At 41.6% G+C, this 14,604-nt stretch overlaps 2 protein-coding genes across 2 annotated transcripts; one reads left to right on the forward strand and one right to left on the reverse strand.

The window, feature by feature from the left end:
* Window positions 1–645: 645 nt before the first annotated feature.
* On the forward strand, window positions 646–8,296 carry LOC135449962 (cytochrome P450 2H1-like). Its single transcript, XM_064717498.1, has 9 exons — window positions 646–946; window positions 1,902–2,064; window positions 2,929–3,078; window positions 4,824–4,984; window positions 5,203–5,379; window positions 5,808–5,949; window positions 6,234–6,421; window positions 6,882–7,023; window positions 7,509–8,296. The coding sequence occupies exons 1-9, from the start codon at window positions 770–772 to the stop codon at window positions 7,688–7,690; spliced, it is 1,482 nt and encodes a 493-aa protein (XP_064573568.1). The 5' UTR covers window positions 646–769; the 3' UTR covers window positions 7,691–8,296.
* A 2,624-nt stretch (window positions 8,297–10,920) lies between these two features.
* Window positions 10,921–14,527, reverse strand: BLOC1S2 (biogenesis of lysosomal organelles complex 1 subunit 2). Its single transcript, XM_064717499.1, has 5 exons — window positions 14,387–14,527; window positions 13,485–13,601; window positions 12,579–12,698; window positions 11,981–12,085; window positions 10,921–11,453 (listed from the first exon to the last, which is right to left on the reverse strand). Exons 1-5 carry the CDS (start codon window positions 14,436–14,438, stop codon window positions 11,422–11,424), a joined length of 426 nt encoding a protein of 141 aa, XP_064573569.1. The 5' UTR covers window positions 14,439–14,527; the 3' UTR covers window positions 10,921–11,421.
* Window positions 14,528–14,604: the final 77 nt, after the last annotated feature.

Here is a 14,604-nt window from a genome sequence, read left to right on the forward strand (position 1 = left end):
GGGAGGGTGGGAGGGGGAGGAGGGAGAATAAAAGAGAGACAGCTGTTTCAAACAGAACTGTCCAGAGAGATTTTGCTACAGAGAACTCACACGGAGCCTCGCTGAACTGATAGAGATGGTGCTAATAATGTCAAGGTTGTGTGTTTGATCCCTGTAGGGGCCATTCACTTCAGAGTTGGACTAGATGATCCTTGTTGGTCACTTCCAACTCAGAATATTCTGTAAGTGTTCGACACACTCCATTTCTTTTGCCAGCATTTTCCACTGCATTGTCTTTAAACGCTAGCTTCATAGATCAGAGATAAACAGAGATAACCAATCTTCTTCTGCAGATTCTCATTCAGGATTACTTTAAGAGTAATGTCATGCCTCTTTCTTAGTACACAGAGACTTCCTAAGGTAATGAAGCTATGAAAGCTATTTATTTTTTTTATTCCACTAATACTTCTATTCCCCTTCTTAAGCTACAGTTTTTACCATCTTCTGCTCTCTACACGTTCTCATCCCTTGTTTACTTGTTTCCCTACCAGGGCTTTGCCAGGTCTTAATTACCATTGCTTTAGGACTATTACATAACTAACAAAGTCAGCTTTAATAACATTCATTCTTATCATTAGCAGATTAATAAGTAAACTCATATCTCTAACAGGAATGGCAAGGCACTATTGGCTAATTTCAACCACATGGTTTGGTACCACAGCATATAAATAAGCATGGATTTACAAGTCCAGCACTGGGCTTTTCTGACACTTGACTTCCTCAGCCCACCATGGAGGCCCTGGGAGTGACAACTATTTTGTTGCTGGTGTGCATCTCGTGCCTTCTCTTTGCCACATGGAGAAGCAGATCTCAAAAAGGGAAGGAGCCTCCTGGTCCCACTGCATTCCCCATTGTTGGAAACCTGCTCCAGATAAACCCATGGAATTTGCCTAAAAGCTTGAAAGAGGTAAGGGACTGTCTTATTCTTTCCTATGTTTTCTTCATGGCATATAAAACAAAGTCCAATCCCACTGTTCTCAGCTAAATTCACAAGTTTAATTTGCATTGAGCAAATGTTATACAGAAACAAAAGGTTTCCCAGATATACATGCTTATTAAGTCTATATAAAATCACAGTAATCTATTGTATTTTTAAGCCTATATATTACAGGTGTGTATATATAAATATATATATATGTCTATATATTATAAGTCAGTCTATATATTGGCAATGACCATAGTGAAATGCATTATGTGCTGGCCTCACAATTTGTACCACAGTACTACAATTTGCAGTGGATTTGCAATCAAGGCATTGATGCTGTTGCAGTATGATCTTCCTGTGCTTAATTCCTCACCACGCTGGCAACACAGCCTAGCCATTTTTGGGGGGGAGAGCCCTGCTCCATTTTGCTGCCTCGGCTCCCTAGCAGATATGTAGGATCTCCTGGGAGTGGAAGTAGCAAGTGCAAAAATTGAAGTAAAAATGTTTGGAGGTGAATTGTGCTGTCCATTCCCTCCTTTGACTGGCAAAAATACCCCTTTAAGAGGCAGTTTCACTGTTTGTGGTCAAAAATCTTTCAGGCATTTGCTTCCATGTTGTTTATGTAACTGATTTTAGAGCTCATGTAAATTGCTATCCACTATGCCCTGCACAAACCTATTCTGTTTTGCCAGCCCTGTGAAGGGCTATTTTCTCAGATTTGGACTGGATACTTGCCATTTCCATTCATATTCCTTATTTCTTGTATGTTTCCCTCATCCTTCATCTATAACTCATAACTGAAAGATCAGTGCACTGTTGTTAATCAATGTCATGTCTCAACAGTGTGGGGACAATGACACATCACCTCTTTGCTACAAATGTCACAAGATTATCATTGGTGTTGTGATGTTGCTCATTGTGCTCACCTTTCCTGCAGCTCAGTGAGAAGTATGGTCCTGTCTTCACGGTACATTTGGGCCCACAAAAGGTTGTGGTGCTGTATGGCTATGATGTGGTAAAAGAAGCCCTGGTTGATCAAGGAGATGACTTCAGTGGAAGAGGCTCTCTACCACTGATTAAAAAACTCTTCCAAGGCACAGGTATGTTCTTGGTAATGCCAGCATGCAAAACAGATGCTTTCAGAGCTTCAGAAAGAGCTCCACCACAGCTGAGAGGGCAGTGCAGCAGGGCATGGTAGATTTAATTTACTACTTTCATGCAGACAAATCAGCAATTAAAGGCAAAAAACCCAGCTCATTACTTGAACTCTTGAGCAAACTGGTCCCCTGGAGAACTATTTAAAGTCCCAGGATGGCTTCACTGAGTGCCTTTTTATTGCCAGTGTGCTCCAAGCTCTGGCTAAAATTTTGTACATTATATGTGCCTCTAAGGTCTTACATTCATTCTCTCATTTCTGAAAATATTCTGAATATAGACACAGCTAAGGAATCAGCAAAAGGAAAGTCCACAGCACAACAAGATAAGATAATATAGGCTGACCCAGTAAGGGTCACAGTCCAGATCAGGTCATGAGATTATTCACCAGGTCACTCCCTGGTATGGCCTTTATAGCACATATTCCATGATGTTATATATACAGGGCAGTACCATTGGTATTGTCAATAATAATATGCTCTATTGCAGGTGCACAGCAGAACATTTGAGTGGTTCTGTCAGCGCAAAGGCCTTGTGTCCAAGACCAATTCAGTGTTACTTCTTACTTACTTTGTAACATAGTTTTTCTTATCCTGGGAATAAAGTCAGTTTTATTCAAAGGCTGTGACAGATGGATCAAATTTGTCACCTTCAGAATTGCAGAGAAGTTATGGTTTGGGGCAGATAGCAATTGCAGTGTAACTCCACAGAGAGGTGCCTTTGCATGCTGAGTACTTACTGTGTTGCTCCCATTAAAGGGAAAAAAAACCTGTTTCATCATGAAGGTCTGTTTTCCTTCCCTGTGTCAGGCATTGTGACCAGCAATGGGGAGACCTGGAAGCAGCTGAGACGATTTGCACTCACCACCCTGCGGGATTTCGGGATGGGGAAAAAGGGCATTGAGGAGCGAATCCAGGAGGAAGCTCATTTTCTGGTGGAGAGGCTCAAGAACACACATGGTAGGACAAGGACTTTGTGCCCGTTGAGACACTGCATATCTGCAATTAGACAATGAGGGGTGTAGGGCTGCTTCACAAAATCTATGACCCAAGGAGTGGGTGTATGGCTGCTGTTTCTGCTCCCTGCTTCTGTAGGTAAAATTATCAGTAGGGAAAATTATCAGTCAAAGGTACTGTGACAGTATGGAGGATAAAAGTAGGAGAGAGAGGCTTGGAAAGCACCTTTTAACCTATTGTGCTTGAGGAGCAAGACAGGAAGGGGCAAAAGGAATGGCTTTGCCACAGAGCCAAGGCTCTGATGTAATTCAGCCATGGAGACAGTGCTGGATGCTGTCAGGTAATCAAGTATGCTCTTCTTCACCCAGTCTCCTGCAACTCTGTGTAAACAGATCTTGAAGAAGTAGGTGGCCAGAGAACTCATTTGCAGATATCTGGGGTTGGGTCCATCTGAACGCAAGACAATAGATCCCAGTATTGATGGGGCTGTCCAATGGGAACAGGTATATAAGCTGCTTCTGAGGGCAGGGTATAACGTTACCCACTTGCTTCCAATCTGTAAATGTGTTTTCTAGTACTATGTAAGTCAGTGTTACTTCTAAATGTGTCCCCTGAGGGTGGCACAGTACCAGCCACCCTTTTCGTTGCCAGCCCTCAATGTGTGCCTATTCTGCAAGGGGGAAAAGCAGACAGATCTAAAAGAATGATTAAGCATCACTGTTTTATATGAGCCACTAGACAATTCAATCTGGCTTCTCAGATAAGCATTTGTTTTATAAAACAGAGAAAACACTCTCACCTGCATTGCTTTTATCTTTTGACTATCACAGTAATACTATATTTCTTATGCCCTTATGCAAGCCTCTAACTCTGGCTCACCTTCTTGCACCATCTTTTACTGTGTATTAATAGGTTTTATAAGCAAGTTATATACAAGCAAAAAGCATAAATCCATTATTTATCCTTAATGCAATTAATAAATAGCTATAACTAGTGTCTTCTACATTCAGCATTAATATACTCACCACCTCTGAAATATCCACTGAGTCTTCAATGGCCATGGAGTCACCAGTCAAACAGAGAACTGGTGCTATTGCTCTGCGGAATAGTCTGCTACCAAGTTGACATTTTCTCACTCTGTGGTTTTCTTTCAGGATTTTGTACCTTTTCATGTTATTGTTTCTCATCTTGAACCCTTGAGATGCACCCTATCACTGTCTGCAATTAGCTTTCCTTTCTTTCTTTGGTCTGATCTTGCTGTTTGCTTACACCATAATTCTCTGCACAGGAGTCATGCAGCTGTGCTATCAAAACTAGACTTTGATCACAGGCATTTGAACGCCAAGGGGAGGGTTATGTAACTGAGGTTACACTAGTAAAGTTAATAAGGAGAGTCCAATAACCTAAAGAATTGGTTCAGGCAAAGTCTCCATGGTTTCATTGGGATTTTGTGGGAATGTTAGGCTGTTTCTAATAACCAGTCTGTAAGACAGACAGGCATGTGCTAGCTGAAGAGCAACAAAGGCACTCAGACCAGTGTTCTGCCGAGAACAAGACAGAAGAGATAAACCACTATAAGAGTGAAATTAGTTCACCTCAAGAATAAGTTGGTAGGCCCTTCACTGTCCTTTCAAAGGAGTGCAAAATTCTGGATCTCCAGATAATGTGAAACTAGTTTGTAGGGTCAGAGGAGGGGTTGATCCATGAAATACTGAAAGCAAGATACCTTTTTTTGATGGCTGTTGCAGAGAAACCTCTGAACCCCAGTGGTTTCCTAATCCATGCTGTTTCCAACATCATCTGCTCCATCGTCTTTGGGGATCGGTTTGACTATGAGGACAAGAGTTTTCTAAGTTTAATTGATTGGATAGAGGAAAACAACAAGCTCCAAACTGCTATACAAGCACAGGTGTGTCTGGTTTTATTTAATGTATTTGTTAGTTATTATAATATTCAAATCCCTGAATGTAGTCAAACCATAAAGTAAATGGCCATAAAATCCTGAGTAAGAAAGACCTACTGTTCCAAAACAGTTTAACTGCCCCATTTTCATAGTTACAATCAGGGGAACATTTTAGTTTATTCACATTAATCAGAATGTGCTTTTTCATCCCTTTATTTTTACAGCTATATAATTTTTTCCCAACTGTCATGGATTATCTACCTGGACCTCATCAACGACTGATAAAAAATTTTGAAAAAGTTGATAAATTTACAACAGATATTGTAATGGAACACCAGAAAACCCTGGATCCCACTTGTCCTCGAGATTTTATTGATGCTTTTCTTAATAAAATGGAACAGGTACTGTAAGAGTAGAGATGTATTAGATTACATGGAAATCACTACTTGAATCAGATCTTTTCTTTTTACTTGTGATGGGACACTGGGTTTTTGCAAATACAGAGAGAAACTTGCTCTTCATGACACATTGACGTCATTTTATCCTCTCCATATTTTTATCAAGGATTTTTAAACACAAAATTAACAGCATGAACCAAAGTGATGAAAGCTGAAGACCAATCTGGTTAATATAATTCAATGTTCCTTCCATATCATAATATTATTTAGTAAACCTATATAAATGCTGGTGCTCTGGAGAGTAAGTGATTTTTTAAAGAACACTAGATGTTCTTTCTAAAGATAAACCTACATTATGGGTACAGAATTTTTCTTTTTAAGCAAACTTCTTGGGTTTGTCATTCAAAACCTTCTGCCAAATCTTCCTGCAGGAGAAAGGGAATGCTGACTCAAAATTCACCATTGAGACCTTGAGCAGAACCACACTCGACTTGTTCCTTGCAGGAACAGGGACCACAAGCATCACACTGAGATTTGCAATTCTGATTCTTCATAAATACCCGGAAATAGTAGGTAATGGAAATAAATAGTTTAAAAAATTTTAATAGGTTGTGGGATCAGTTTGGACAAATCCTGTCACTACCACATGTGGCAATACTCCCCTGACTAAGGAAGTATGTTTTAGCAGTGTGGAGATGTGTGTAAGTCTTAGTTGTCTTCACAAGAAGCAGATGTTAGTACTGAGTATAATCATATATTCCTGGCATGCTAAAAAGCATATTTTGTTGTATATAAGGAGAGGTTCAGGCAAGCAGATGGGGGATTTTTTCATTCAACATTTACTTATTTCTCAACAGAGAAAATGCAAAAGGAGATTGATTCCGTGATTGGCCGAGAGCGAAGCCCTCGCATGTCGGATCGGAGCCAGATGCCCTTTACAGATGCTGTGATCCACGAAATCCAGAGATATATTGACTTCCTTCCTATTAATGTCCCACATGCTGTAATCAGAGACACCAAGTTCAGAGACTATTTTATCCCCAAGGTCTGTTACACTGTATCTGAGAAAGGTCATAATCTCTTGAAAACAACAATTGAGTTTTGTTCTTGTATTTATTTTCAAAAGCATTGAAATGTGATACTGAATTTTTTTTTTTTTTTGTAAGGGGATTCTGGAAGTTGCTGAGTCCAAGCCCTTGTATTAGAAAAAAATAAGAAAATACTTTTGCATCCTCTGTATGAAGAGGGAGATATTTCTGGGGTTTTTTTTCACATCACTGTAAGCTGTAATTTATTTGGACACAATATTAAATACTCTAAACAGACTCTTTATGAAAATTCCCTAAAAAACATCTTTGCCATACCAATGGCATATATTTTTGTGCGTTAAATGTTCATTTAAAAGTGGTTAAACTTTGACTACCCTTTTGTTTAGCTCTGGGAACTTCTTAGGGCCTCCTTGCTTTAACATATCTCCATTGTATCTTTTGTTTTTGTTAATTCAGGACACTCTGATATTCCCTATGCTGAGTTCTGTCCTACATGATAGCAAAGAATTTCCAAATCCAGAAAAATTTGACCCAGGACATTTCTTGAATGCAAATGGTACCTTTAAAAAGAGTGACTACTTCATGCCATTTTCCACAGGTAAGACCTCTTGCTATTTCTGATCCCAGACCATCTTGTCCTGCAATCTCTCTGAAGATTTCATGGCTCCATCACCATTATCTGTACAACAGTGTCAGCTGACATCTGCTAGAGTCACTTCTGGGAAGCTCTAACCCCTGTACTACAGTTCCAGCTGACTTCCTTTTTTAGCAAACACAAGAACTCCTCCAATGCCCTCTACAAGATGTGTAAGATGTGGGACTCAACCACACAACTTGTCTCTCAAACCATCAAACAGCAGCAGCACTTGAGCAACCAAAGCCTTCAAACTGCCTTCATTCACTGAGCACTCTTGTTGGTCTAGACCTTTAGTTCCTAGTTTTATTCATGCTTCCCCAAAATACTGCAGTGCTGCCTGTGCAGTCTGAGATGTCTCAGTTTTCATGGAACTGTGGCTAAAATCAGTTATCAGCAAAATACGCCACTGTGACCTCTTTCTTTTTCTGTTTTTTTTTTTATTGTAGGAAAACGCATCTGTGCAGGAGAAGGTCTGGCCCGAATGGAGATATTCATATTTTTAACATCCATCCTGCAGAACTTCACTTTGAAGCCTGTTGTGGATCACAAAGACATTGACATCACCCCAATAGTCACCAGTCTGGCAAATATGCCCCAAGACTATGAGGTCTCTTTCATTCCACGTTAGCCAAGTGAGGATTTTCCAGCTCCCAAACTCAGGAGTGCTCTGGCTGAATGACAGTCATTCCCCAGTCTGTTGAGAATGAAACACTCAAACCATTTATGGAGACAGGAGTGCTTAGAAAAGAAAATTGTATGGTGCTTTTATAATCACCACAGCCAGCTCTTAACAGAGTAGGCAATCACACAGGGAAGGACACAGTACCCTGTGCAAAATTACAGATTCTCCTCTGCATCTACCTCACCCAGCTGTGGTTGCTGTCTGGCTCCTGACATGCCAGGCTGCCTGCACGAGTTCTCAGAGCCCTGCTGCTGCTGCCCCTATCACGTGACAGGTTCCACCAGCAATAGATGCTTGTACTCCAGGGTTTTTACAAACTCTGTTTGAAGTACCTCTCTCTGTACTTTCAGTTTCTTTGTAATCTATTTGTAAAGACAAACATAAGGGTATTTTGTGGTAAATAATATAGACTTCTTTCCCGAAAACTTACTGTCTACTGTAGTGGGGATAGAGCTTGTCAATGACTGGGCAGATGGGTTATCCTCTGTGATTACAATGTGGGTTTGTGAAATTACAATTTATACTGCAAAATAAAGAAGTAGTATACTGAATTGTTGTTTTTCTGATATTCCAGAACATCTTTTAGTGAAAAACCAGTGTCCACAAAGCTTATGCTCCAAAATCTCTTTAAAGTCCTGTACACATTTGACTGCTTCATTTCACTCATATGAAATGTACTGTGGCTTGAAGAATGAGCTGGTTAATGATCTATAAACATCCATTCCCAATTTGGAATAAAGCTGCACTGACCCTAGGGGACCCATCAGAACCCCAGCTGTGGTTACAGAGCTGTTCATTGGGGAGAAAAGGACAAATTAAATCATACCAGGATCCCCCCAGTACCTTTTCTAGATGAATGCCAGCTTGCATCTTCCCAATATTTTATGAAGTACATAAAGATCACTACAGCAATGTTACAATAAGGAAAAAAATAATTAATAGAGTTTATATGACTTGCTAAGCATATATGCACAGATCAATGGCTGGCATTTCCTGCCTTGATCACATTCCCTTCAATGTATAGTGATTACAGTGAAGAGAGAGAGCTCCATCTATATTATGTGGGAAAAGACAGAACTGTAAAATTACCACAATGCCATTAACTGTTTATGTGAAACAGACAGAACTTGCTTCCTTTCAAAGATTAATAAGCTAGATATACTATGCATTACTAGCATGGTATTACAAAGACAAAAAGCCACAAATTCAGCAGAATCACAGAAATAAATTCCCTCACCAGATAAAAAGAAGAAAGCACTGTACTTCCACTTTAGCTGTGCCATGACAAAAATAGCCAAAGCAAATGAGGGAGCAGCTTTCTTATTCCAGTTATCTTCATGCTGAGAAGTCAAGGAGGCAGCCAATGCAGATCAGCAAAACAGATTTAGTGCCTGGAGACTCCACCATGGTATGAAGTGGGCTTTGGGATTAGAGGACTAAAGCCATGTGCCCTGATTCTGAACACTGTGGATATCTCCACAAAGTACTGCTCTGAAACTTGAATGACTTCAGCATAACCTGTTAGAGCAGCTGGGCAGAACTGTCTTCAGATGCTGGAAAAAAAAAATCTCTGGAACTGAACACTTCTGCTTCTTCTAAAAGAGCTGTTATTTGCTAGGCTGATTTTCATTCCCTGGTTTGCAGTGGCAGTCCAAGCCATCAAGAACTGCTTCAGCTCCAAAGTGGTTTGCAGACCATTCTGATGACTCACTTTGCCCCTGGACTCTCATCCATCGGCCCTCCCTTTTCTGTTTTCCTCCTGTTCCTCCTTTTAAGAATCCACTATTTTCTTACTCTATTTTCCACCAGAAAATGCTGCAAAGAACTCTGAGATTTATCTCCTCTGGAATTTCTCAGGGATTCTTCAGTAGCTGAGCAGTAACCAAGTTGTGGCTTTGCTTTTAGACTGACTATACATTTCCCCAGTTCAATGCTGTTCACACACACCTGTGTCTCCTCCATGGTGCTACTCTCCAAGGACCTGCCACCCTTGACATGATGTGGATTCTACCAGAGGTCCCTCAGGCAGGGAGGGTAACAGTTACTCAGAGACACAACTGGGAACATAGCTGTCAGCTCTTAGCCTAACTAGGATGCCACTCTCACAGTCTTCCAGCCAGCCAGGAAGTCCATCTCTAAAATTTCCTCTCAAAAAGAAAGTTTATTGTGGGACAAGCCCTTCTCTCATTTTTGCTTTCTGGAGGTGGAATACTCAAAGAGTTTGTGAAGGAACTATTTCTTACCTTTCTTACCTGAAAACATTGAGCACTTGATGACAGTGTATGGCTAGAAGGATTTCCATCTTCAGAGCCCCTGGAGGTTTTCATCCTTGTAGTTTTAAAATGGCACTGTATTTTGTACACACAGAAAAGCAACTTTTTCAAAAGGAACAGCCCATGGTCCATCCTGTGCCTTTCCTGTGGGATCTGTGGTTTTCCCTGCTGGAATGGTGACTCCCTGTGTTCCCCTGCAGTCCTGCCAGGTAACAACATGAGCACAGAAATGCTATTTCTATATCAAAGCCAGGATTTTCAAAGTGATGGTGAAGGCACTCAAAAGTCATCTGCTTCACTCTTCAAAAAGAGCACTAGGGAAAAGTGTCCATCCTGACTAAACAATGGCTGTACACAGCCTGACAGCATGATGATCTTTATCACACTAGCACCTGACTTGTAAACACTCTTAAGTTTGAACCACTTCCTTCTTACATACAGCACTTGCACTGTCTTCAACCACAACTCACTTAAAAGGCAGCCTGAATTACTTAAGGTCAGCAGGTACAAAAAAAATATCCTTGGAGTAGGACGAATAACTGTTCAGTACAAAGGGTTCTGCCAAATCAGCAATTTGGAATGTTGTTAACCTAGTAGAGAAGTAGATTTTTGTGGTAGGCATGCCACTTCAAAAACTACTAGGATCAAAATTCACTGGTGAAGTAGAGAAAAGGTCTGCTAAGTCAACTGAGCATATAATAAAAGTAATATGTCTTGAAACTTCACCAGTAGTCCCAACAGTCAAAGAATATAATGGCAGGAATACTTGATGCAGAGGTTTAAAACACGTTCTCTTCTATCATCCCTAGCAGTTTGAAGGAGTTTGTCTTTATTAACAGAGCCCTTTAGAAAATAAAAAAAACAGCTTGTGTAATCTTTCCAACAGAAGTTGAGATTCCAGAGAAATATATACAGCAAGTTTATTGTAAATTTGTCTCTCTATTTCAAACAGATAAAAGGGGACACCAAAATGAAGTGTTTTCAATACCCCACCCATTAAGTCCAAAGTTCCAGGTATCTTCCCAACACAGAACCCAATGAAAGAAAAATTGAAGTTTAGGTCCAGCTGCTACTAAGGGAAAATGTCTTTACAGATTATGGAAGACTTTCCCTAGACCAAGTATTTCATGTGGAGAACAGGACTAACACACATATAGCCAATACTGACATGAGTTAAAGACAGGCTTCTACTTTTCACTGCAGAACTGAGGCAACAGTACCCCTTGAGAAGAGGAAAATATTATTCAGCCTTATGCCTGAACACAGCCTACCAATAGCTGGAAAAAGTCCCAGTCTCCATGTCAGTTGTAAACCAAATCCTTGCCAACATACAGAATTACTGCTGTGCAAAACCAGAGATCAGTCGGATTCATGCCCAGCTCCAGCTTACAGACTATGGTAATTTCATCGTTTCTCCAGTTTTTTGTACTTGGCTTCTGCAGAAGGAAAAATAGTACTTTAGTACTTGGTAGGAAAAAGCTTTGCAACCTGTAAGCTAATTTACTGTATCATTCAGGATCATTTTCTCCTAATGCACTTAGGCAGATAAATTTGTACAATAATTTTTTAAGAACCCAGTGCTTAAGTCAGGCAATAATATTAATTCAAGCAATTTAAGCCGAGAGGGCTTGGGTTGCTGGTGGAACATTATGAACACCTTAACTTGCAAGGTTAAACAGCAGACTTTAAATTATAAGTCAGTGCCTACCATAAAAAAAAACCAAGCCTCACTAATAAGCAATAGTTTAACAACATCTGTACTGGTCCACCGTAACATAATTCATGACATGAATCTTTTCCCAATGCTTATCACTTCACAGACAATGTTTGTGCTCAAAAGCAGCACAGGCAACTCTGCACCTCAGATTTGTTAAACAAAACAGAGTTTACATTCTTTCATTCTTTTTTAATCCTCTTGCAAGGCACTATGCTTCCAGGTCTTAAAGTGGAGGATGATAGTTACCAAGTTTTTTGGAATATGCATCCAGTTTATAAGCTGCCTGCTCCAGAGCTGCAACCTGTTCCTCAATTAGGTCTATCTGTTCCAGATATGGCTGAAGATCAGCATCTTAAAAAAGCATGAAAATTTTATCTGTCAGTTCTCAGTAATGCACTTCCAAGAAACAGTTCACACTTGAAACACTAGAATTTCTTATTACATTCTCCAGATGGGACACTTCAAAAGGTGCCCTCTCTCAGCCCAAAATTAAGTGGTGACTCCGAGAGCCATGTTCCAGGAAAATATTAAATGTTTAAGTGTACTGTCTAGTCTCTAACACAAGTAACAAGAGAACATTAATTAAAAGAAGTGTTATACCTATCAGATCCAGAGTCTGGGGTAAACCAGGACACAAATTCAGATGTATTTTCTCTTACAGTAGTCTACAGAGTCTAAAGCTGTTAAGAAATATACAAGACTGGCATTGCATAGCAGCACATCTATATCAGTGAGTTTTATTTCCTTCAGCACTAATGGAGTGTGAACGTTCTGACTCCAAGATACTTTATTTCCCAAACAAGTGTGCCATTTATGACACCCCTATCTTATTTGGTGTACTTACATTTTTGGTTTAAATCCTTCAGATTTCTACTGATGTTTATAGCAATATCTTTCATTTCTAAGTACTTCAAGCTAGTCAGCTTATTCATGTTTTCCAAGAGTTTGTAGTCTTCACTGGTGGCTTAAAAAAATATAAAGTATATTTTAATTAAAGGTGATGTGGTTTGAATTGTGCGCAGACTCTTCAAGAGGACAAGAGATTTCAATCCAACAGCCAAATAAAGCACAACAGTTTAGATGGCAATATAGGTTATTAGTATACACTCTACAAAAAGATGACATTTTGTGAATTCCAAAAAATTTACTAAGTCCTCACATTTCTATTCTTAACTCTGTCAGTTAGACACTTATGTTTACAAAACTGATAGCACAAATCCAGACTTGTAATTTGTAACATATATTCCTCCTATAGTCTGCAAATCAGGAGTGCTTTCAAAATTAGAGCCTAGGACATGCATTAACTTGATGAACAGTTTACTTTGCTCCAGTTAATTTTGCACAGCAGTTTATTCTAAAGCATAAATGTTGGAAAATATATATGATCCTTGCTCTCAAGAAAAAAATGACTCCACTCTCTGTAGTGCCTCCCTCCTACTCTGTTTTAACCTAGATGCTTTTGTTAGATTGACTTTCCACGTACAAACTTCTTTGAGATGAAAAAGAAATATTTTTAAGCTGCTGACATCACACTGAATTGTTCTGAAAAATATTTGTAATATTCTGGGACTTCATTAAATTATTATAACCAATCTCAGTGTTCTTAGCAGCCTAGCAATGTGCCAAATTTGGACTGCCAGTCTTACGAGACGCAATCTAAATAGTTACAGTTTAGACAAGCTATCCAAGAGATTTCTTTCAAACAAAGTGGAAAAAAAAGAACTTGCAGGTCAGTATTGCAGTGCCTTACCTGTCAGTTCACCTGTCAAGTAAGTGGCCATTTTGCTGAACATGTCTTTGCAGAGTTCATTGATATCTGCTTCTGCTGGCTCCTTAGCTTCCTCTGCAGTTTCAATAGCAGGATCCTCTACTCAGGGAAAGGCATAACAGGGTTAAGACAAACTACAGCAAGTCCGGAAGCACAACAGAAAGATTACATGGTTCCCTTCCCCCCCCCTTAAGCTGCCTACAGCTGCTTTCCATGTAAATTGCCTTCTTTACACGTTACACTGTTAAGGGGTAACAAACCACGGCAGCTTCTTCGAAGTAGCATCATTATTTCCAAATAATACTTTAGGGAGCATTCAAGAGAGAGGCACCCGGCCTGACAGCACTGACAAGCATTAGTCCCCCTCGCGCCTAGACAGCAAAGCAGTTTGGGGAGAACTTTTGAGTGGCTGTGCACGGCACTGCTGTTTATTTCTGGTCACCGACTCGGAAAAGAAGCACCGCTGCCCCAGCCCGCTTCATATGGGCTACAACAGATCCCCACCTGCGGAAAGCGGCAATCGCCGCCTTCTTCTCAAACCCGTTTCTGCCACAATCTGCCCTTGTTCGGCCCCTTCCCGGAGCAGTCCGGCACCTCTCCCCCAGCCCGGCAGGCCGCTCCTTCCCCCGTCGGCAGCGTTCGCCGGCTCGCACACGAAGGCTGCCCGAGGCCCGCGGCTCCCTCCGACCGAAGCGGCGGCAGGGCCAGGACTCGGCCGGTCCCCGGGGCAGCAGCGGCAGAAGGCGTATGGCCCGGCCCGGCCGACACACGCCAGGCCGCGGGCTCGCCGGGAGCTCCTGCCCGTGCCGCGCCCTCCCCGGGCCGGGCCCAGCCCCGCACGGCGACCCCGGCCCCCGTCCTGCACCCCGGCCCCGGTCCCTTACGCTTGGCTGGCTGCGCGCCGGCCTCGGGCGGCCCCTCCGCCGCGGCCGCCATGGGCACACAGCCGCTTCCACGGCCGGAGCCACCTCCTCCGGGCCACGCCAGGCCCGGGCCGGGCCCGCCCCGCGCCCGGCGCAAGGAGGAGCGCCCGGAGCCTCCGCCCCTGAGGGGCGGCCACGGCAGGTGTGCGGCGTGCCGGCCCTGATGGAGGCGGCTGCAG

This window comes from Zonotrichia leucophrys, chromosome 6 (assembly GCF_028769735.1).
Source record: "Zonotrichia leucophrys gambelii isolate GWCS_2022_RI chromosome 6, RI_Zleu_2.0, whole genome shotgun sequence".
Lineage (NCBI taxonomy): Eukaryota > Metazoa > Chordata > Aves > Passeriformes > Passerellidae > Zonotrichia > Zonotrichia leucophrys.

What these genes read in the sequence shown, in the direction of transcription:
- BLOC1S2 (XM_064717499.1), bottom strand. Translation starts at nt 14,438, where the DNA reads ATGGCGGCCGCGGCGGAGGGGCCGCCCGAGGCCGGCGCGCAGCCAGCC. An exon ending in CGGCGCGCAGCCAGCCAAGC is followed by an intron (nt 13,602 to 14,386) that starts GTAAGGGACCGG and finishes TTCCCTGAGTAG; the next exon opens with AGGATCCTGCTATTGAAACT. An exon ending in TGCATATTCCAAAAAACTTG is followed by an intron (nt 11,454 to 11,980) that starts GTAACTATCATC and finishes TTCCTTCTGCAG; the next exon opens with AAGCCAAGTACAAAAAACTG.
- LOC135449962 (XM_064717498.1), top strand. Translation starts at nt 770, where the DNA reads ATGGAGGCCCTGGGAGTGACAACTATTTTGTTGCTGGTGTGCATCTCG. An exon ending in TTCTTAATAAAATGGAACAG is followed by an intron (nt 5,380 to 5,807) that starts GTACTGTAAGAG and finishes ATCTTCCTGCAG; the next exon opens with GAGAAAGGGAATGCTGACTC. An exon ending in GAGACTATTTTATCCCCAAG is followed by an intron (nt 6,422 to 6,881) that starts GTCTGTTACACT and finishes TTGTTAATTCAG; the next exon opens with GACACTCTGATATTCCCTAT.